Source organism: Eubalaena glacialis, chromosome 10 (genome assembly GCF_028564815.1).
Source record: "Eubalaena glacialis isolate mEubGla1 chromosome 10, mEubGla1.1.hap2.+ XY, whole genome shotgun sequence".
Taxonomy (NCBI): Eukaryota; Metazoa; Chordata; class Mammalia; order Artiodactyla; family Balaenidae; genus Eubalaena; species Eubalaena glacialis.
Window position 1 is genome coordinate 41,227,923 of NC_083725.1, and position 24,976 is coordinate 41,252,898.

The following is a 24,976-nucleotide window of genomic DNA, read 5'->3' on the forward strand; positions in this document are numbered from 1 at the left end:
AAAAAGGTAAATCAATGAGCATTGGTCTAAAAGTAATAGTCCCTCATTTCCTCTTGCTGATAGAAAAGAAGTTAGAGGCAAAGGCTAGATTAATGGCTCTGGACAAGAAAGAAAAGTAAAAGCAGGCTTAAAAACAATTTGGAACTTTTTCTCTACACAGAATTTTAAAATGAAACTTTTGGACTCCGGTGGTGTAGATGATTTTGATCGGTGGACCTCCGGGGCCCTGTGCAACTGCCAGGGAGTTAGAAGGGGAAAGTGTTCTCATTCTTTCTCTAAGTATTTGCTGAGAACCAATTATGCATTAGGATCTGTATGGGGTGTTAGGTATTTTTTTAAAAAGGTGAATTAAACAGAGCACTTGTCTTAATGGAAGTCAAGTCTAGTAGAGGAGATGGTTAACACGTTGTGGCAGAAGCTATAGAGCAGAGGAAGAGTGTATTCTGAGAAAGGATAACTCAGATTGAGGGCTCAAGGTCTCTTTGAAAAAGGTAACATTTAAGCTAACATTAAAAGAATGAGATTTATCTGACATGCAGAGAACACAGCATATGCAATGGTAAGCCACTGGCGTAGTTAAGGAATTAAAAGACACTTATGCCTGAGTAAGCAAAGGAAGAGCGGTTCAAGTCAGAAAGGTAGGCAAGGGCCAGGGTATGTGCAATTGTATAGGCCGTGGTAAGGAGTGCAAATTTTATTTTCGGTGCCTTTAAACGTTAAGAGAATAAAATGACCCAATTTATATTTTTTTTAAAAAGTACTCTGCCTGCATAATAAATATTTTTCAAAGAATGGAGAAATAGGTGGGAAAATGGGAAAAAGGGAGGAGATGGGTAGAAATCCAATGGCTTAGGCCATACTAAGAGTTCTAGGCTTTAAAGGCAAGATAAAGGAAACCTACATATTTTCTTCTAGATTGCCTGATTTGCTAAATACAAGAAAGTAAAGCTCTAGTTATAAATAAAATCAGCACTTGACTAGAGCATTCATTACAGTATATCTCTCAGAATCTGAACATGGTGAACAAAGCACAGAATAAAGAAAGAAGGAACACTCAACACATAAAAAAAATTTCAAAAAATAACAGGGACCTGACCTCAGAATAGAATTAGTTTATTTTCTAACTGAATCTTTGGTATCCACTCTACGGTTTAATAATCTTATCCTGTTATCATTTCTATAGTCACAAACCCCTTTTTTTCAATACATTCTATCTAGTATTATATTTCTCATTCTAACACTAACAGCATGCAAGTAGATGACCTCAAGGTATTTGCATTGGACAGCCTTGTTAGGCTCTGTATGTTTTATATTAAGGAAATAACAACACACCCACTGAAAAGGTGCTACAAACACAGGCATCAGGTATTTAATTAAGCTCATATACTCTCATTCACTACTCTGTTATTAACAAACTTTGGTTCTGGGGATACAACAAGGACTACAACAGGCTTAGTCCTTGCCCTCAAGGTGCTTATAGTTGAATGAAAGCAATTATAATATAGTTGAAAGACACAGTACGTTGCTGCAGAAGCACAAAGAGGTAGACAGCTCAGTCATACTGAGGGCTGGTGTGGTTCTTCCCTGAAGTCTCTGGGGAAACCTACCTCATTTGCATCATTTCCTCCCAAATCCCTATTCCTCCATCATTCATCCTTATAAAAAAAAGTTTAGAAAACTAAAGTGAGATTGCCATTTCTCTACACGATTTGTTCAACCCCAAGTACCGACCTCTAAATCAAGTTCAGATTAACAATCAGATACTTTAAAAAAAAAACCTCATTGCTATTTATTTCCTCTATTTTTATATGTTCATGTTTTTCATAAAAGCAATGACATAAAAGAAAAACCAAGAAAATTTGAAAAAATCATGTAGATACATGAAAATTATCTTCTTTGCATGCCAAACTTCTATTCATGCTTCAAATTCAAAATTAAATGTGATCTCCTTTTTAAAATTCTCCTAGAAGGCAGCAATACTCTCTTCATCCTGTTATATGGTGATTATCTTCTTACATGTCATTTTCCTCCATGAGACAAACCCTTCGCAGGGAAAGTGATTGTCCTGTTAACGTTCACTTCGCAAAGTCTCGTCTAGGGCGTCTATTAGATATTCAATAAATTTTTGTTGAATAAACAAATGTTTTAATAATGTTATAAATAACTCGCCATTCTTTCTCTACTTTAGTATTAACTTGTCATTATTTTTAGCATGATATATATGCAGATATTGACACAGTAAAATGTGACAGCAAGATGGGTTTGCTAGTAAAACTTAGAAAGGCATTCCAATGTTCAAGATTTTTAGGTAAGCAGTGCCAGGTATCGTGGATGGAAGAATTAAAGTGTTTTAAGACTAGCACAATAAAAAGTTATACCATGAAATACAGTGGGACAGCAATGAAGACATCTACCCCTCACTCCACCCTCATATTCTGTCAGAGCTCTTATACTAAAAGGCAGTTAAATGTAAGCAACACTCAATCATTATACTTCTTGCCTAAATAATTATGAAATATTATAATTATCTTACCTGCTTTAGAACCCATTGTAAAGCCTTTTCAAAATAATCCCCAATCCAGTTTTCAAGATTATTTCTATATTTAGGAGGCTGGTTCCTCAACCAAGATTTTATCAGAGAATTAAGATCCGTCTCTTCATCACTGAAACACATTAACAAACATGTAAGAAACTATTTAGAAAGAAATTGTGAATTTACTTTCAAAATAAATTTCCGCTCCAGTAAACATTCTACACATGTACTCTATCTGCTAGTATATAAGAATTCACTTTATTTACTTCCGTATATGTATGTGTGTATATATTACTTCTACATATATACACATATTGTGTGTATACATTACTTCTACATATATACACATATTGTGTGTATACATTACTTCTACATATATACACACATACAGGTATATATATATGTCATTTTCTATAAAAAAAAGCAAATAAATTTCATCTATATCATTATAAGTATAAATTAAAGAAGAATTACACATCTACAAGTTAGCCAAAAAGTGGTCTAAACCCTTCCTACCCAAAGTGTGGTCTACAGAATCCCGAGGCCCATCCCAGACTTAATGAAGCAAAATCTTCACTTTAACAATATCCCTGGGTGATTCAAATGCACATTAAACTTCAAGTTGCACTGCATCTTAATGCAGATCTTTAAAAGTACTTTTTCTTTTTCTCTGTCCCCCAAAAAGCCAAATACCTAAATTCCCATGCCACTACGGAAACTAGAATATCATCCTAAAGTAAAATATAATTTTTTTAGCAAAGTATTTAATTATATGAGTAACATCCAATGATTGAAATTAAACATAACATAGACATCTTATTCAAAATTATATGTTGCATATTTATAAAAATTATAGTAAAAACAACTCATAGATTAATAATTTTAGAAGTTACAAGGGCTCACAATTTTATCATTTTTCCCATCTTCTACCAGTGTTTCATAGCAACACGAGTAAATACTGAGTCCCTGAATTTCTCCTCCCACATTTATATCCAGTTTAATAAGCAAAAGAAAAAATGAAAAGATCAAAGGTAAATATTTAAATTACATTTGATAAGCTCAAAACAGACAAAGCAAAGATGCTAAACTCCTTCAGAATAAAGACTTTGTTGTCATAGTATCTCCTCAGTGCCCACAGCAACTACATGTCTTGGTTTGTCTAAGACAATCTTGATTTATATCAGTTATCCCAGCATAATTAATAGCATTCTCTTTCATTATTAAAAGGTCCTCATTTGGCCTATTGCATAGCAAGTGCAAATATCTGCTGAAGAAATGAATAAAACCTAAAACTAAGGTACAAGCTAATCAAAAAGCAACTAAAAATAATTAATATGTTTTTATATTTTACATGAAATCATATATATTCATTATGCCTCTGACAAACAATATCTGGTTTACCAACAATGTTCAAATCCTCTACAGCAATATGCGGCTATACAGGCATATTGCTCTACAATATGGCATTCTACTTACCCCTTATTTCATTTATATTCTAGCTTATATTATAATTGCTGTTATATTTATCTTATCTCCTTTGTGAACATATGCTCCATAAAGACAAGCTCTTCATAAATATAAGCCCTTCATAACTGTTAGCTTTAGTCCTTTCTTGCTGTCTCTCCTAAAATGCCTAACTTAACGTCATATAGGTAACTGGCATTCAATAAATATTTTAAAATTTAGTGATAAACTTCCCTTTTATCCTATTTTTCTCACAAGATTATAAGACTACATTGAATAAATAAGATAAATTGTGTGAGATACTGCTACAAAAGCTATAAACCCAATGCTGTATTATTTTTTAAATAATGAATACCTCAAAATATTAATTGGGAGTTCATGGTTAGTTTAATATAAATGTTTCCTACAATATTACCAAAGAAGTAAGCAATTAAATAATTTTGGAAATAATCTGAATGAACTTGATAACCCTATCATGTGCCATATGACATTGAAAATGGTTTCAAATGATTCTAAAAGAGTAGAGAACTTTATATGGACCGATAAATATCAAATTCTAAAACACAAATTCAAAAGGTAAAAGAAAACTTTCTAATTACTCATTTTGGGAAGAAATTGGCTCAAATATCCATGTTGTAGTATGTGACTACTGTATATGAAATCTAAAATCAGTTTGTTATTCATTTTTGCTCTTCAAGCCTCTTCCAAATACACTGAAGAAAGAAAATATTAAGTAAAGAGGTTTCCAATTTGTAAAACTTCTCTGAACTCAATCATAATATTTAAATAAAAGTTATAGAAAAAAGAAGAAAACAAATTAAATACTTGCTGTTTAATTTAAGTAAACAAAAAATAATTATTTAGTAATTGTGATACAACTACACTGCTGAAATAATTCAACTGCAATAAACAGGAACTCTCTGAATTAAAACCCAACAAACAAACAAACAAAAAAGAAGTTAATAAGAATGAGGAAAACAAATATTCACACATTACTCATACATCACTTATTTCACTTAGCTGTGAAACCAAAATAATAATTGAAGAATATTCTAATACAATGTATGCAAATGCTCTCACCTAAGAAAGATCATTCCCATTCTAGATATTGTGGCTGGTGAGGCACAACTTAAATCATGAGTTTCAAATACAAAGTTAACATTTGGGCCAAACTGAATTCTTTCTCCATTGGGCATAGTGAGTAGTCGATTATCATCCAGAACAGAATTCAGAGATTCTATCCATTCAGGGTCAATATCACCATCACAGATTATCCATGAGCTGACATCTATTTTCAAACAAAAAAAGTAGAGATAAAAATAAATGCAATGATAATAATTCAAAATAAAGAATAAAATAATTATCACTTATTCTTTAGAAGTAATTTCCATATTATTTTATACTTCTGAAGCCGAATATAAAGAACAAAAAGTTGAACAAGTTGAAATTTTTCATGTGAATTTACACAATACAAATGTGTGGAGAACCCATGGGCAATCCTGGCTCAGCTGGTCAGAGACCCAGTTACATACTCTGTAATAAGGTTCTATTTATCTATGAACATACAGAACTGGAATCTCAGTAAAAGAAAACATGGTTTGCAAGACCTAGGTATTTCTATTTCCACAAGCTTGTGAGATATTCCTTAGACTTTTGTCTTCTACCATGTCATTAGAATGTATGAATGCTTGCTATGTAATAGCACTTTTAGAAAATATGAGAAACCTACTCTTTAGTGTCCTACATGAGAAATAAAAAATACACCACTGTCAAATTTCTTTGATATATAAAAAGGTGACTTCAAAGGGGAGAAGCAGTGAACAAGTTGTATACACAAGTCTTTCCAAAACAAACTGTTTTTAATATATATTTCCTAAGACGAAAGTGGTTTCAAGTTGTTCTTGGACCTCTGAAACAATTCAAAGAAGAAAATATCACCCATAAAAGTGTGAGAAACAAGTACAGGTATATCTGGTTTTTATTTAGTGTGATAATATCAACTACATTGAAAATGAAGACACTATACACTGAAAATCCCTTCCAATGTCTTAAGACATTCTAAACCTTTCATTCACTGGCTTAGAAAAACAACTATTAATTAAATTATGATCTAACAAAAAGTAGGGAGTCTGACCAAGAATTCTGTTAAACACCAAGCCAAAAAATTTAGACCAGAAAGTCTACTATTTTATGACTCAAATTTTCAAAATTATTGAAAGCACTGTATTCAAACTGGTAAGTTCAGACACACATACCAATTTTAATCCCAAATAAAAACTTGTTATCTTGCTTATTTATGAGGTATTATAATATCAATTCAGCAATCAAAGATATTATGTTTATTCAGTAAATTAATCTAGCTGTAAACTACGATTCACCCAGATTACTCTGAGTTTCTATTATAATAAAAGTTGCTATGGAGTAACAGGTAAAAATGATAGCATGTCTTCACCCCTCCAAAGTAAAATATCAAAGTAGATCACTATACGGCAGTTTATGGTCATGTATAAGACTTAAAAAGGATAGCATTATAGACAACCTCTATCATCCTCTAAAAATTATTAAGTAAATCAATGAATCACACAATAGAGACCAACCTTGAGGTTCTCGAACTACTTGGCGAGCACTATTTGTCAAAACACCATCAGACCATTCCCTTGTATCCATGTCAATATGGCCTAATAATTGATGTCTAGGCATAGCTTTGGGATTCATGGTATATTGTTTTACCACTTTGCCAATTTTACAAAGTGCTGCCCTTAACATTCTCCAAAGAGTTGATTTTCCAGCACCACTTGGACCAACAATAACAACTCCCATCCTCTGGCGTAATTGTTCATACAATTCTAAAGCCTTCTTGATCTAGTAGAAAAGAAACATGTTCATATATGATTTATAGTGTACAATCATACACAGTTCTACTCTCATTCGATAATAGTTGTTCTATTTCAAACATAAATTAAGCCTTTTATTTCTTCAATGGAAGATAAAGCCTTAAATAAAAGAATTACTAAATAAATCAATATATTTACAATGTGATCTTTAAATTCATATTTCTTTATAAAAAAAGAAGTATGCTTTCCAAGTTGACAATACAATATGTTCACTATTGTCTTCACTCACTCATTCATTCAAATAAAATATACTCAATATTTTATTCACTTTGCTGATTCATTCATTCATTTATACCCTGTCTCTCTCCAAAAAAAAAACCTGAGGAAAAAGTATTCATTTTGAACATGTATTTGTGCTACATAAAAAGACCTACTAAAGTGAAGTTCTCCTAAGAAATTGTCAAAGTTAAACTAAATCATACATAATCAACTATCAAAGACACATATGATGGATCTATTATGTGCCAGGCTCCGTAACAGGCACTAGGAATAAAATGGCAAAACAGACATGGATCCCACCTTTCATGGAGACTACTATCTGGTGGGGGAGAATCAAATATTAATATTAATCAAATATTAATAAAGTGTGCAACTAAACATTAAATATGTATATACAACAAAGGTAAGGAAAGCACATAGCAAGGGGACCTAATTTGGACTTGAAAATTAGGGAAGGCTTCCATGACTGAGTAAGATTTAAGTTGAAAGATGAAAGATAAGTTGAAAGATAAAAGATAAAGACAGTTCATAAAGAATTAACTAGGAGAAAGGATCAATATATTATGAAGTATTCTTGACAGTTACCTGATTGGATATGATTTCATAATTGGCCTCCTCAAAGACTTGCTTTAATGCAGCATTCAGTTCATCATATTCTACTTCTTTAAAGTCAATTCCAGGAAACACATCTTTAATCAGTGCATCAAACCGAGTGCAATCAGCAAATGTAAACTTTGACATTGTATTAAGCCTCAGTGCTTGTACCACAATATGACTTTCATTAACTAGAGAAAAAGTTTCATTTTAAAATTATTAGTTATGAATCTAATGACTATAAAAAGTTTTTACGTGCCTTGATATGCATTATTAGTAATTAAATGATGCACTAGAATTTAGTAACATTTAAAGACATATGCTATCATGTGAATTGGCAAGCTTACTTAACTACTTTTTAAGTGCTGAAAAACAAGTATTACTGAGTTTTGGACTATTTTTCATAGAATTTGAATCCCAGGGTACCCAGACTTTAATTAATAATAAAAATCATTAACACATTTCTTTGCATAGTACTTTACCATTCTGATGTAATCCTTATAACAACTGTATAGAGTAAGGAAGTATTTCTATTATTATTCCAATTTTACACATGAGAACATTAAGTCTCTAAGGGTTTAAATGACTTATCTGAGAGAGCATTAAGTATTATAGGTGGGATTTAATTCCAGATTTAGGTATCTTTCCAAATACACCAGCATATTTGCCTCACAGAGATTTTTGTCCTAAAACTAAAAACTAACAAACTGAGCAAAAATCTTTGATCAGTGTTGCTCAAAACTGGTTCATGAATCTATTCTTAAACCAAATGTAAATACTAATATTGCCAGAGTCTTATTTTTTCAAGGATATTAGCTACTAATTGATCAGATACCTATATAAAGGCAAGAAACTATTTTTAGTCTGGTATTTCTCTATAATTGTTTAATATTTCTATCTTTAAATATATATAAAGAGGCTTGGCTGCACTAGAGTTTATTTAAAGCACTGAACTCATAAATAAGCCATCTTTATTTACTACAGGTATGGTTTATATATTTCATGAAAATCACCAGAATAGACAACTGAAAAATGGTAATCTAAGTACTTCAACAAATACCTTATCTGCCCTGGCATATGCCAACCTAATAAAAAAGCTGTAGTTTCCTTTTTTAAGATGTATATTTTGATCATTTAAAGTCCAAATAGGTAATTTCATGTAGTCTTCTTTCTTATGTTATCTTATTTACATGGTGATCTAACTTAAATTTTAATAGCAACCTAGAGGCTGAATATTCAGCCTTTCATGAAGGCAAACATCAATGGGTGGGGGTAATAACTTACTTTATATAAATGGGGAGAAAAAGTGGTAAAATATAAAAAAATATGCACAAGTCCATACTGATCTAAATAAATGATTTAATAAATACATCATGGAAAAGAAGAGACAAATCTTCTTTACAGAAGAGTTTCAAATAATATATGCAGATACTCCCCCCCTCTAAGAGGTAGAGCTTAATCCTTGTCTCCCCACTTTCAAGGTGAGCCAGATTTAGTAACTGGCTTCCAAAGAAGAGAGTAGGGAAAGGGGAAAATAACAACTTTACAGTAGAGAAACCTGGCAAACATTAACATAAGTAATGAAGGTGAACATCACCAGTGATGTCAAATGGTTATTATGTACGCACTAAAATGACTTAAGAAGGGCACTCCACCTCTGCAGTATGTTTTTCCAAATGTTCACAACTCAATCGAATCATGAGTTAAATATCAGGAAAAAAACCCAGACTGAGGAAGAGTCTGCATGATATCTGGCTAGGACCCTGTCAGGGTCATGAATACAAAAACAGACTGAGAAACTGTCACAGAGCAGAGGAGACTTAAGGAGACATGACAACTTAATGCAACATGGCACCCTAGATTCAATCTTGGAACAGAAAGAGGACATTAATGATATAGCAGGTGAAATCCAAATGAAGTCTGGAGCTTAGTTAATAGTAATGTACCAGCCTCAGTTTCCCAGTTTTGACAAATGTACCACAGCAAATAAGAGGGAAATGATGGAAATGCTAACTTTGCAACTTTACTGTAATAAATCTAAAATTATTCTTGCATTCAAAGGTACTTTTGAGACTTCCCTGGTGGTCCAGTGGGTAAGACTTCACACTCTCCAACACAGGAGGCCTGAGTTCAATCCCTGGTCGGGGAACTAGATCCCGCATGCATGTCGCAACTAAGAGTTCACATGCCACAACTAAGAAGCCCACATACCACAACTAAGAAGCCCGCATGCCGCAACTAAGACCCAGAGCAGCTTAAATAATTAATTTAAAAAAAGGTACTTTCTTGTAATCTTAAAATATTTCTTTAAAAGGGTAATTTTGGAGCCTGAACCAAGATGATGGAGTAGAAGGACGTGCTCTCACTCCCTCTAGCGAGAACACCAGAATCACAACTAACTGCTGAACAATCATCAACAGGAAGACACTAGAACTCACGGAAAAAGATAACCCACATCCAAAGACAAAGGAGAAGCCACAATGAGATGGTAGGAGGGGCACAATCACAATAAAATCAAATCCCATAACTGCTGGGTGGGAGACTCACAGACTGGAGAAAACATACCACAGAAATCCACCCACTGGAGTGAAGGTTCTGAGCCCCACATGATGTTTCCGAACCAGGGGGTCCGGCAACGGGAGGAGGAATTCCTAGAGAATCAGACTTTGAAGGCTAGCGAGATTTGATTGGATGACTCTGACAGGACTGGGGGAAACAGAGACTCCACTCTTGGAGGGCACATACAAAGTAGTGTGCACATCGGGACCAAGGGAAGGAGCAGTGACCCCAGGGGAGACTGAACAAGACCTACCTGCTAGTGTTGGAGGGTATCCTGCAGAGGTGGTGGGTGGCTGTGGCTCACCATGAGGACAAGGACACTGGCTGCAGAAGTTCTGGGAAGTACTACTTGGCGAGAGCCCTCCCAGGGTCTGCCATTAGCCCCACCAAAGAGCCTGCAGGCTCCAGCGTTGGGTCGACTCAGGCCAAAGAACCAACAGGGAGGGAACCCAGCCCCACCCAACAGCAGTGAAGCAGATGAAAGTTTTACTGAGCTCTGCCCACCAGAGCAACAGCCAGCTCTACCCACCACAAGTCCCTCCCATCAGGAAACTTGCACAACACTCTTAGATAGCCTTATCCACCATAGGGCAGACAGCAGAAGCAAGAAGAACTACAATCCTGCAGCCTGTGGAACAAAAACCACATTCACAGAAAGATAGACAAGATGAAAAGGCAGAGGGCTACGTACCAGATGAAGGAACAAGAAAAAACCCCAGAAAAACAACTAAATGAAGTGGAGATAGGCAACTTTCCAGAAAAAGAATTCAGAATAATGATAGTGAAGTTGATCCAGGACCTCGGAAAAAGAATGGAGGCAAAGATCGAGAAGATGCAAGAAATGTTTAACAAAGACCTAGAAGAATTAAAGAACAAACAAATAGAGATGAATACAATAACTGAAATGAAAAATACACTAGAAGGAATCAACAGCAGAATAACTGAGGCAGAAGAACGGATAAGTGACCTGGAAGACAGAATGGTGGGATTCACTGCTACAGAACAGAATAAAGAAAAAAGAATGAAAAGAAATGAAGACAGCCTAAGCGACCTCTGGGAAAACATTAAACACAATGACATTCATATTATAGGGGTCCCAGAAGGAGAAGAGAGAGAGAAAGGACCAGAGAAAATATTTGAAGAGATTAGTCAAAAACTTCCCTAACATGTGAAAGGAAATAGCCACCCAAGTCCAGGAAGCACAGAGAGTCCCATACAAGATAAACCCAAGGAGAAACACGCCGAGACATAATAATCAAACTGGCAAAAATTCAAGACAAAGAAAAATTATTGAAAGCAGCAAGGAAAAAATGACAGATAACATACAAGGTAACACCCATAAGGTTAACAGCTGATTTCTCAGCAGAAACTCTACAAGCCAGAAGGGAGTGGCATGATATACTTAAACTGATGAAAGGGAAGAACCTATAACCAAGATTACTCTACCCAGCAAGAATCTCATTCAGATTCAATGGAGAAATCAAAAGCTTTAAAGACAAGCAAAAGCTATGAGAATTCAGCACCACCAAACCAACTCTACAACAAATGCTAAAGGAACTTCTCTAAGTAGGAAACACAAGAGAAGAAAAGGACCTACAAAAACAAACCCAAAACGATTAAGAAAATAGTCATAGGAACATACATATCGATAATTACCTTAAACGTGAATGGATTAAATGCTCCAACCAAAAGACACAGGCTTGCTGAATGGATACAAAAACAAGACCCATATATATGCTGTCGACAATAGACCCACTTCAGACCTAGGGACACATACAGACTGAAAGTGAGGGGATGGAAAAAGATACTCCATGCAAATGGAAATCGAAAGAAAGCTGGAGTAGCAATACTCATATCAGATAAAATAGACTTTAAAATAAGGAATGTTACAAGAGACAAGAAAGGACACTACATAATGATCAATGGATCAATCCAAGAAGAAGATATAACAATTATAAATATATATGCACCCAACATAGGAGCACCTCAATACATAAGGCAACTGCTAACAGCTATAAAAGAGGAAATCGACAGTAACACAGTAATAGTGGGGGACTTTAACACCTCACTTACACCAATGGACAGATCATCCAAAGTGAAAATAAATAAGGAAACAGAAGCTTTAAATGACACAATAGACCAGACAGATTTAATTGATATTTATAGGACATTCCATCCTAAAGCAGCAAATTACACTTTCTTCTCAAGTGCGCACAGAACATTCTCCAGGATAGATCACATTTTGGGTCACAAATCAAGCCTCAGTAAATTTAAGAAAATTGAAATTATATCAAGCATCTTTTCTGACCACAACGCTATGAGATTAGAAATGAATTACAGGGGAAAAAAGGTAAAAAAAACACAAACACATGGAGGGTAAACAATACGTTACTAAATAACCAAGAGATCACTGAAGAAAACAAAGAGGAAATCAAAAAATACCTAGAGACAAATGACAATGAAAACACGACGATCCAAAACCTATGGGATACAGCAAAAGCAGTTCTAAGAGGGAACTTTATAGCTATACAAGCGTACCTCAAGAAACAAGAAAAATCTCAAATAAACAATCTAACCTTACACCTAAAGGAACTAGAGAAAGAAGAACAAACAAAACCCAAAGTTAGCAGAAGGAAAGAAATCATAAAGATCAGAGCAGAAATAAATGAAATAGAAACAAAGACAACAATAGCAAAGATCAATAAAACTAAAAGCTGGTTCTTTGAGAAGATAAACAAAATTGATAAACCATTAACCAGACTCATTAAGAAAAAGAGGGAGAGGACTCAAATCAATAAAATTAAAAATGAAAAAGGAGAAGTTACAACAGACACTGCAGAAATACAAAGCATCCTAAGAGACTACTACAAGCAACTGTATGCCAATAAAATGGACAACCTGGAAGAAATGGACAAATTCTTAGAAAGGTATAACCTTCCAAGACTGAACCAGGAAGAAATAGAAAATATGAACAGACCAATCACAAGTAATGAAATTGAAACTGTAATTAAAAATCTTCCAACAAACAAAAGTCCAGGACCAGATGGCTTCACAGGTGAATTCTATCAAACATTTAGAGAAGAGTTAACACCCATCCTTCTCAAACTCTTCCAAAAAATTGTGAAGTAAGGAACACTCTCAAACTCATTCTATGAGGCCACCATCACCCTGATACCAAAACCAGACAAAGATACTACAAAAAAAGAAAATTACTGACCAATATCACTGATGAACATAGATGCGAAAAACCTCAACAAAATACTAGCAAACAGAATCCAACAACACATTAAAAGGATCATACACCACGATCAAGTGGGATTTATCCCAGGGATGCAAGGGTTCTTCATTATACGCAAATCAATCAATGTGATACACCATATTAACAAATTGAAGAAGAAAAACCATATGATCATCTCAATAGATGCAGAAAAAGCTTTTCACAAAATTCAACACCCTTTTATGATAAAAACTCTCCAGAAAGTGTGCATAGAGGGAAACTACCTCATCATAATAAAGGCCATTTACGACAAACCCACAGCAAACATCATTCTCAATGGTGAAAAACTGAAAGCATTTCCTCTAAGATCAGGAACGAGACAAGGATGTCCACTCTCACCACTATTATTGAACATAGTTTTGGAAGTCCAAGTCACGGCAATCAAAGAAGAAAAAGAAATAAAAGGAATACAAATTGGAAAAGAAGAAGTAAAACTGTCACTGTTTGCAGATGACATGATACTATACATAGAGAATCCTAAAGATGCCAACAGAAAACTACTAGAGCTAATCAATGAATTTGGTAAAGTTGCAGGATACAAAATTAATGCACAGAAATCTCTTGCATTCCTATATACTAATGATGAAAAATCTGAAAGAGAAATTAAGGAAACACTCCCATTTACCATTGCAACAAAAAGAATAAAATACCTAGGAATAAACCTACCTAGGGAGACAAAAGACCTGTATGCAGGAAACTATAAGACACTGATGAAAGAAATTAAAGATGATACCAACAGATGGAGAGATATACCATGTTCTTGGATTGGAAGAATCAATATTCTGAAAATGACTATACTACCCAAAGCAATCTACAGATTCAATGCAATCCCTATCAAATTACCAATGGCATTTTTTACAGAACTAGAACAAAAAATCTTAAAATTTGTATGGAGACACAGAAGACCCCGAATAGCCAAAGCAGTCTTGAGGGAAAAAAGCGGAGCTGGAGGAATCAGACTCCCTGACTTCAGACTATAATACAAAGCTACAGTAATCCAGACAATATGGTACTGGCCAAAAAACAGAAATATAGATCACTGGAACAAGATAGAAAGCCCAGAGATAAACCCACACACCTATGGTCAGCTAACCTATGACAAAGGAGGCAAGGATATACAATGGAGAAAAGACAGTCTCTTCAATAAGTTATGCTGGGAAAACTGGACAGCTACATGCAAAAGAATGAAATTAGAACACTCCCTAACACCATACACCAAAAAAAACTCAAAATTGATTAGAGACCTAAATGTAAGGCCGGACACTATAAAACTCTTAGAGGAAAACATAGGAAGAACACTCTTTGACATAAATCCCAGCAAGATCTTTTTTGATCCACCTCCTAGAGTAATGGAAATAAAAACAAAAATAAACAAATGGGACCTAATGAAACTTAAAAGCTTTTGCACAGCAAAGGAAACCATAAACAAGACGAAAAGACAACCCTCAGAATGGGAAAAAATATTTGCAAATGAATTAATGGACAAAGGATCAATCTCCAAAATATATAAACAGCTCATGCAGCTCAATATTGAAAAAACAAACAACCCAATCCAAAAAATGGGCAGAAGACCTAAATAGACATTTCTCCAAAGAAGACATACAGATGGCCAAGAAGCACATGAAAAGATTATTAGAGTAATGCAAATCAAAATTACAATGAGGTATCACCTCACACCAGTTAGAATGGGCATCATCAGAAAATCTACAAACAACAAACGCTGGAGAGGGTGTGGAGAAAAGGGAACCCTCTTGCACTGTTGGTGGGAATGTAAATTGATACAGCCACTATGGAGAACAGTATGGAGGTTCCTTAAAAAACTAAAAATAGAATTACCATATGACCCAGCAATCCCACTACTGGGCACATACCCAGAGAAAACCATAATTCAAAAAGACACATGCACCCCAATGTTCATTGCAGCTCTATTTACAATAGCCAGGTCATGGAAGCAACCTAAATGCCCAACGACAGATGAATGGATAAAGAAGATGTGGTACATATATACAATGGAATATTACTCAGCCATAAAAAGGAACTAAATTGGGTCATTTGTAGAGATGTGGATGGATATAGAGACTGTCATACAGAGTGAAGTAAGTCAGAAAGAGAAAAGCAAATATCGTATATTAACGCATATATGTGGAACCTAGAAAAATGGTACAGATGAACCGGTCTGCAGGGCAGAAAGTGAGACACAGATGTAGAGAACAAACGTATGGACACTAAGGGGGGAAAACTGCAGTGGGGTGGGGATGGTGGTGTTGTGATGAATTGGGAGATTGGAATTGACATGTATACACTGATGTGTATAAAATGGATGACTAATAAGAACCTGCTGTATAAAAAAATAAACAAGATTAAATTTAAAAATTCAAAAAAAAAAAAAGTAAAAGGGTAATTTTGTTTGGTATACTATCTTTGAAAGAGAAAATCTCCATGTGATTCTAAGGTTTCTGTTCTTGTTTTAAGACTAGACAAATTTTCAGACTCTATTCCAGACCTACCGATTCAGGAACTTTGGGCGTGGGGTCCAACAATCTGTGTTTTAACAAGCCTCTAGGTGACTCTAATGCCTGTTAAAGATTGAGAACAAGTGGACTAGACTATTCCTCTATATACCAAAACTATTTAATATTTAATGCATGTTTAAAAGTTATGATGAGACATAGGTAAAAATTAGGAAAGATCTCAATAAATTATGGACTTTATTAAAAAATTATGGATCAATGTTGGTTCATTAGTTTCAATAAATGTACAATACTAATGTAAGATGTTAACAGGAGAAACTGGGAGAACGTAATATTCAGAAACCCTCTATACTATATGTATAACTTTTATATAAATCTAAAACTATACTAAATTAAAACTTATTTTAAAAAATAAGATTATATTTGGCATAATGAATCATACCTTTTTGTTTAACACTAGTTTTCTTCAGCTGTCTAAGAAGATTTCCACTTCCTCTCAGAACTGTCTTCAAAGCTCTCAAACCCCAGTCATAATGTTGCTGAGGTGTCAAAAGTTCTCTTAGGTAAAGACATGGAAATCATAAATCATCAAATAGCTATAAGAAATTATTTTTGTAATCATATTAAAAGAAATACAGAATCTAACTACTAACACACAGAAATAAGTCCTAATATTACATTAGTTTATAAAAAGGAACCAAGCAACACAAAATAATCACTCAAGTAAAATGTTAAAGATGGATGGTTCTCAAGGATCAGGATAAACCTTTCACAAACTGGCTATCATCTTAATGAAGACACTAAATGATAACCACCTGTTACTTTTATTCCTAAAGTCTTTAATCGATCCATCTTGTTCTCAATCTCTGACACTCTAGTTCTCACTATCTCTTAAGTGATATGGACCAGAATTCTAGGTTGCCCAAAGAAGCTAAAACTCAATCTCTATTACTAGAAATCAGACATAAAAAAAAAAAAAATTGTGAAAGATTCCCTCCAAAGAACAGTAGGCTTTGAGTGGTCAGCTGGTAAATAAGTTTATTAAGTATCATTTTGCAGAAAAAAAGTGAAATTGAATTAATAGTATTTATGAAAAACAAGTAGTTTTGAGCCAGATGTTTCTGTTATTCAAACCAAAACCTTTCTTACCAACACCTTGAGTACAATATAAAATTGTACTTATGAAAATCACCAATATGAAAATCACTGAATAGGTAAATTGGACAAATGTGGAAAATGGTCATTAATAACCCTGATCAATCATTGGAACTACAAAATATTAAAATATTTATAACAGGAAAACTCACCTGGATAGATTGAAGATAGCTACCAATTTTCTGCCCAACACTTTAGCATCTTTAAAGCCTTCTGAATAGAGAATAACTTCTGCAATAAGCTCATTGTCTGGACGAGACATGGCTACTGGCCTGAAAAGCTGTTTAAGATTATCAGGCAGTTTTTGTCTTCCTCCATAACCTTTTCCAGCAGGATTCATAGTGATAAAAATTCCAGAATTAGAATTTATTTCTACCTGAAATATTAATTTAAAACATAGGCATCAAATATTTGAAACTATAACTATAAAACATATTGCAAATAGAAGTTTTATTGTGACATATTTCTACACATACATCTTATACCTTAGCAAAAAGCAACCACTAGTGTGCTAAACATCTTCTTACTCAACATATAATAAACTCCTTAGGAACTATACTACTTTATAGAGGCTCTTTATAATCAGTTTTTTGAGGCTGAAAGTTTAAGTGATGGTAACTAGTTTGAATGTCTATTCATTCATTCAACATATGTTTACTAAAAGCCTTCCTTGTGTTAGGCACTTTGTGTTAGCCTTGTGTTAGGCTAAGTACACAGAGACAACACAACTCTGAACTAAAGTCAGTAATAGTTTATGCCCTTCTGGAGTTTATAGTCTATTGAATATTAGAAAGAAGCAATCATAGTTAATAAATGCTATGACAGCAAAGAGCAAAATATCATGAGAGTATCTAGTAGGAGCATTTTCAACAAAGCACTAAGAATAGAAAAGCAGAATTATAATGTGTAAACAATGAATGGGCAATAAGGAAGTAGAAATACCTAGAGTAAAAAACCTGGCTATAAAGGAAAGAAAACAAAAAGTGTGGTTGGAAGGAAAGATGAATTAAGGGAAGGTCTGCTTATGTTTTAATTATACTAAACATTATATTACAGTATCATTATATCTAATATAATATTATATATTATTAAGAAGGAAGATATGTGATTATGTTTAAAAGCCAATGAGAAATGGGTAGAAGGACAGAGATAACTCTGAAGAGAAGGTCCCTGGGAAGCAGATTCCAAAGTATAGATGGAAAAATTAGTTTGAGTTGGGAAAAAGGACAATTTTTCTTTCTAAGAGGAGGAAATGACAAAAAATGAACAGGGAAGAAAATAAATTTTGATGGCAGAGAGGTAAAAACTGAAGAATTTCTCTTTTCTTTGTGAAGAAAGAATTGAAACATCATGTAAGTAACAGGCAAGTTAGAACTGGTCCTACTTTCTTGGCCTACCCTGAAAAACTTGTATTGGGAAAATGTTATTATGGGGAAGAGGATAATTTCACAGTTCTTTCAACTTTCAGTGTATTCAACATTACACATTATATAGAGAAATCTATGTTTTATATACAAATAAGTTTACATTCTAATGACAATGAATGTATACCTCCTATGGGGAGAAGTGAGCAACAGAAGAATAGTTAAGTATTTATTGTTTTAAGATTCATATAGAATAGTGATTAAAAACATGAATTTCAGAATTAGACAGACGTGGGTTCGATGTCCAGCTCCACTTCTTACGTTTAACATATCAAGCCCTAGTTTCCTCATCCTTAAAGTTAAAAAAATATAATAGTACCTAACTCAAAGGATTGTTATGAGTACTAAATGAAACAATGCATAAAAGCACTAAGCACAGTGGCATAGAGTGTTTGATAAATGTTAGCAAATATTATTATAACTGGATTATTCAATATCGAAAGTTTGAAGATGAATGGTGGAAATGGGACCCAAAAAGGGTAAGAAACTCAGAGACAATTCACAGGTAAAAAGGTTTAACACACTGGTCACAAATTAGAAACAGAGGTGCCAGGAGAAATAAAGATAGACTATTTGCCTGAGTATGAGTAACACAAAGTCTTATAAAATAGTTTAATTCTTTAAGTTCCCGATATATGCTATACCTCCTTGCCAAGCAGTTCACATACAGTTCTATGATTCTTCAAAGCATCTTGAATTGTCTGGATTTGCATAGAAACTGCTGACAGTACAGATTCTTCTAGTCTATTGAATTCATCAAAACAACCCCAGGCCCCACACTTTACCAAACCAACAAATATTCGTCCCATTGACTTCACATCGATGCCCTTAAAAATAACAATAAAAATTATATTCAGTAAAAATAATTAAAATCTCTAATAATAATTAATACTTTATGTCATTTAGTGAGAAGGTAATCATTTCACCCATCTATGCCTCTTTAGTTCTTTTTTAAGCAGAGATTAAATAGCTACTCTTTCAAAACCTAGGATGGTTTCAAGGAGTAAACAAAATAATTCATGTGAAAGTGTTCTGAAAAGTACACAGAACTAAACAAGTATAAGATTTTGTTTCAGTTATTCTTTAAGTCAAAATACACATAATGTTTTGAAAATGGTAACTTAATCAGAATTTAAGATTTTTCCTCTAACATAAAGCTCATTCTGTATTTAAAATTATTTCTATGTAATAGTTCTCTTTAGAAAAGTTTTTGGACTATACTATGTGCAACCTCTCTCCATTTTACTTCTCAAATAAAATCCACTTTCAAGTGATTTGAAAGAAGAGTGATTTTAAAATAGAGCATTTCATATATAAGTATGTGAAAACTATTCCAAACATCTAAGACACTATTATATCATTTGATAATTATTTATTCTACCTCATCACAATTAAAAACTAAAACTTGTCTTCCAAGAAGTCCACCTAAAGCCTTTACTGATTCAGTTTTTCCAGTTCCAGCTGGTCCGTAAGGATTTCCTCCAAGTCCCATCTTCATGGCTTGAGTGAGAGTTAAGTAGCACTTGTCTGTCAGTGGAGTGTAAACCAGCTTGGGAGCATTACCCTACACAAGGGAAATATAAATTTCAAATATTCATATTCTATTCAATATGTACAAATATTATATAGTGTAGTTAAATAGCGATTCTAGCTAAAAAGTTAAAAAGGCAACAAATAGTTTAAAGTTGTCAACATAGAAAAAATATACAAAATTTTTTTTAGTAATTCAAGAAACCTTCTAAAGCGCAAACTGGAATTAAACTTAGTTATTTCTCAAGCATGTATTTTATTCTATCCTCAGTTGACATACTGTTAGGTTTTCCAAATAGTCTCTCAAGCTCTTGATAATGTCACAAAGATATACCTCTAAGGCAGACAAATCCAGAAACTGTATACAATTATACACTTTCCAATACAATTCAATATAATTATGTACAATAATCATCCTATTTTGTATTTTAAAATTCATGTAAATTACTTCCTGGAATCTTACAATCTTCAAAAATCAGAACTACTTTGGAAACCTCAAAGTATAATTAATTTGAAAAATTCCTTATGAAATTAATAATCTTAACCTATCAAATAATTCTCAAAATTTCTACTAAATTTTAGCGGAAATAGAGTCCAATTCAAGCTGCATTTTATAGAGTTTTTCTTTAATTTAGGTGGACAGATTTGGGTCTCAAAATACATTTCCTTTTTGAAAGAGCCAGCTGGCAACTCTCCTGACATATGCTTATTAACATAAATGTCAAATATATCCTTATGATTGATTCACTATGATGGAAAAAGGCAGAGAGGATACAGCTGGATTTTTTGAGAACAGGTTACATGAGCTAGGTTATTTGCTTGAAAATTGTTTTACCTTACAAACTGAGAATATTTAACAAACACACTTTGACATATTAACAATTGCACTAATTTTGGCCTTGTAAAAGGAGGCACAAACCAAATTGTTTCCATTGAGGTTGCCTAATATTCAATTCTCTTTAGATTAAAGCTATATTTCAATCTGTATAAATAAATGCTGCTCTAAGAAAAGGTACATTTAGAGAATTCAGCACAACACTGCCATTATTTTAACTTTTTTTGTATATAGAATTTTTTCCAATATAACATCTTTTTAATTATGATGAAATAGAAGACAATAACCCCAAAAAAATTCTTAAAAGTTACAGCTAAAATAAAAATAACTCTTTCATCCAATAGCAAATTTCCTTTAAAGTAAATAATTTCTAACTGGAAAAATTAAACATTTCTGCCACAAGTCATACCTGGTACTCATAAGAATACTGAAGTTCAGAATCCACCATTTGAACGCAACATGTGTGATCACTTTTCATATAGAATCTAACTTGTTTTTTCCAAGCCCAGTCTTCAGTTGTATGAACTTGAACTTGGTTTAACTGCTTCACCACATCAATATTATGAATAATATCAAGAATAAGTGCTTTAAGTTTAAGCTCCAGAATGCCAGATTCTGTATACAATTAAAATAATTGGGGAAAATGTTAGCCTGTGATTTATGTACTTTATGATTTTATGTATACACACACACACACACACACACACACACACACACACACAAACACACATATGATTTCTCAATAAATGAATTTAAATGGTAATTTCATGATACATTTGAATAGTATAGTAATATATATCATGCAAGTCAAAAGAATGTCAAACCCACCAATAAGAATTGTGTGTGTGAAAACTAAGATATCAAAATTCAATGAAACCAGGGTTCTGGTTCCTTATGCAAGGGAGTAAGCACACTCAGCCTGTCTCTCCCTCTGAATGCAGGTGTAAAACACGGACAACATACATTGAACTGTTATTTAGGACTCTGAAAAAGTAAAGAGTATCAGGCAAATTGGGGAAGGGCAGAATTAGAAGTGCCACCAAACCAGTGGTAAATTTACCTTTTTTCTTTTTCTTTTTCCTCTTTTATATCCATGGGTCTGGATTCAATGCTGCCAGAAACCCATACTGGTGTAGACAGAGAGAGGTCCAGGAGAAGGCTTTTAACTCAGACTTGAAAAGCAGAAAAGGAGTCTCAGCGCTGGCAGCTGAGACCCAGAAATGCCTAAAACTCTGAAGGAAGGGAACTGTCCTCTGAAATCAGAGGAGCTATGATCCCAAGACAGTGGTACTAACTCTAATTGCTCTTTTTCTCTCTTTTCTCCCATCAACTGGTCCAAGACATGGGCGCAGTCAGAGAAAGTGTGAAGGAGAGTACAGTACATGAAACTCCAGCTTTCTGGCCAGAGGACCAAAAGAGGAGCCCAAGAGAACCACAAAATCACTGCTAAGACCATGGAAGGGGAGAAGATTGGGAAAACGACCCTGTAAACTTTATGAACCCTTGAGCTCAGCCTGAGCTGTGCAGACCTCATCCTAAACATTAAACCAAAGACTTTGATAACTGGCCACTAGGTGTCACACATGTGGGGAAGATCTCAAGAGTATAGCAAAGACAGAACAGACATTGGAACCACAACCCACAGAAAGCTGGCTGAAACTTGTGGCCTGAACCCAACAAGATTACTTGCTAACAGAAAAATATCAAGATTATCCAGCAAATTTAAATAAGACTCAGACTCTTATAACACAATATTCAAAATGTCCAGGATACAATCCAAAATCATTCAACATGAAAAGAACCAAAAAAATCAACTCACATCAGAAAAGACAATAATAAAGGTGAAATGAAGACATTCTCAAGAGAAGGAAATCTATAAGATTCATAGTCAGCAAACGGGCTCTAAAAGAAACACCAAAGAAAATTCTTCAAAGAAAGAAAATGACAGCAGAAGGAAACTTGGAGCATCAGGATGAAGGATGGGCAACAGAAATGGTAAGCATCTAGATAAATATAATAGACTATTCTCAGGTCCTTTAAAATACATTTGACGGTTAAAGAAAAACATTATAATCTCATGGAGTTTTCAATCTATATAGATATCTATATAGATTGAAAACAACATAAAAAGGGGAGGATAAAGAAACCCATATGGTGGTAAGGTTTCTACATTCCACTTAAAATAGTAAATTATTGATTCTAAGTACAATATAAAAGTATGTATATTGTAATTCCTAAAGTAACCTCCAAAATAGACACATAGATGATTGATTGACAGACAAAAGCACAATAGATAAATTAAGACAGAATACTAAAAAAATGTTCAAATAACCCAAAAGTAGGCAGAAAATGGAATATTTTCCCATACCAGTATTCCCTGGATCCTCAGAACTTGTATCAATGCTAGTATAGTGCTCTAACTTATTCACCAGTTGTGTTTCAATCTGATGAAGACTATGATCTTTGATGGCATTTTCTACATCTTCAGTGAATTTAATCTGCTCTGCCAAGCATAATATCTAATGAATAAAGAGAAAAATTATTTTTAAAAGCTGAATTTACTTAGAAATATTTTATAAATTTAAGGAAAGATACCTTTTTCCAAATTTCCAATTACATATTGGATCTCTCTACCTGAATGTCTTACTGGCACCTCAAATATTAATAGAGCAATACATTTGTAGAAAAAGCATGTGCGATGCAGCCCAAGCTTACTTCTCAGAGCTCATCTTTTACTATTCTCCTATAGGCCTATTTTTGGGTCTTAGAGCCCACCAAGCTTATTATAACCTAAGTGCTTTGTACTTTCTTCCCGTGACTCTCCTCATAAATGGCTTCTTTTTAACCAGTAAGATGCAGAGATATCAGAGTATGATGCATTCTATTTAATAAAAAGAGTAATCTTCTAGCATTCCAAAATAATCTCTCAGTATACTACTGAAGTCTACAATTTCAAAACACCAATTTTATCCTAAATTAAAGTCTGTCTTAATCTTTCAATTTAATACCCATAAACAGAAACTAAATACAGATCAACTTCCCGTTTACATAAAACATGAAATATTAATGCCGTTTGAGAGGATTTCTATAATATTATCAATATATCAAGGTTACTGATAAAGCAAATGATACATTTAAACACCAGATTTTGTAAACTTGTATTAAAATACTTTGATACAGTTCTTAGATAAACAAGGAAAACCAATATCCTCCTTTAAACTAAAGACATGATCCATCATCGTATAAAAACACTAAATCTACTGACCAATTAACTACTGAACAGATTGTTTTCTTCTTATATATACCTTTTAGCATCCAGAAAATATCATCAAATGCCTCTATTTATCAGATTAATTCATTATCTATATATAATTTTAATACTTAATATAGCAGGCTAAGCTGCTGTTTGCTCTTAGAACATTGTACAAATACCACATTAAGTTCTTTAACAAAAGAGAAAGCCAATTAGTAACTTTCCAGGGCAAAGTCACCTCTCATACTTTGTAGTACAAAACTCACCAGCTTCTTTAATCAAGTATATGGTGAAGCGTTTAAACAGATCCAAATCTGCTTTGTGAGAAAAGACTTTGCTTTTTAATTTTCATATGAAAATCTTCACTTGTCACCTTGAACCTAATACTTATATATATGGATTTCCACTCAGGCAATACTACTGAATTTCTGTATTATAAATAAATTTTAATAATAATGCACATCAATATCTCAATTTTTAACAGTCTGCTATCTATGAGAGGCTAACAGAAATGATACTCAAGATACAGTCTTAACTAATTCTCGTGTCACATTACCATTAAGATACCTGGACAAACACTAACATTGTCTAAAATGTAACGGTCGCTAAGGGTGCTCTGCAAACATTATATAATTCAATCTTCAAAATGAGTTGCCGTGGAGGTATTATTATACCCTCTTAACTAAGTGTCAAAAAGAATCACTCAAAGTATAACTGGCAAAGGTAGGATTTGAACCAAGGTCTGTCAGATTTTTTCTACTTTATCAT

The 24,976-nt window shown here is 33.6% G+C and overlaps 1 protein-coding gene across 1 annotated transcript in view; it reads right to left on the reverse strand.

Moving 5' to 3' along the window:
• The window catches only part of DYNC2H1 (dynein cytoplasmic 2 heavy chain 1), a 367,421-nt gene that overhangs the window by 286,009 nt on the left and 56,436 nt on the right, over positions 1 to 24,976 (reverse strand). Inside the window, exons 31-40 of the mRNA XM_061204011.1 lie at positions 23,324 to 23,474; positions 21,365 to 21,570; positions 19,972 to 20,154; positions 19,235 to 19,417; positions 17,319 to 17,542; positions 16,454 to 16,569; positions 7,696 to 7,895; positions 6,595 to 6,859; positions 5,078 to 5,285; positions 2,534 to 2,663 (exon numbers count right to left, since the gene is read on the reverse strand). Of these exons, the coding sequence (XP_061059994.1) occupies positions 2,534 to 2,663; positions 5,078 to 5,285; positions 6,595 to 6,859; positions 7,696 to 7,895; positions 16,454 to 16,569; positions 17,319 to 17,542; positions 19,235 to 19,417; positions 19,972 to 20,154; positions 21,365 to 21,570; positions 23,324 to 23,474 (1,866 nt within the window). The remainder of the gene's footprint in view (positions 1 to 2,533; positions 2,664 to 5,077; positions 5,286 to 6,594; positions 6,860 to 7,695; positions 7,896 to 16,453; positions 16,570 to 17,318; positions 17,543 to 19,234; positions 19,418 to 19,971; positions 20,155 to 21,364; positions 21,571 to 23,323; positions 23,475 to 24,976) is intronic.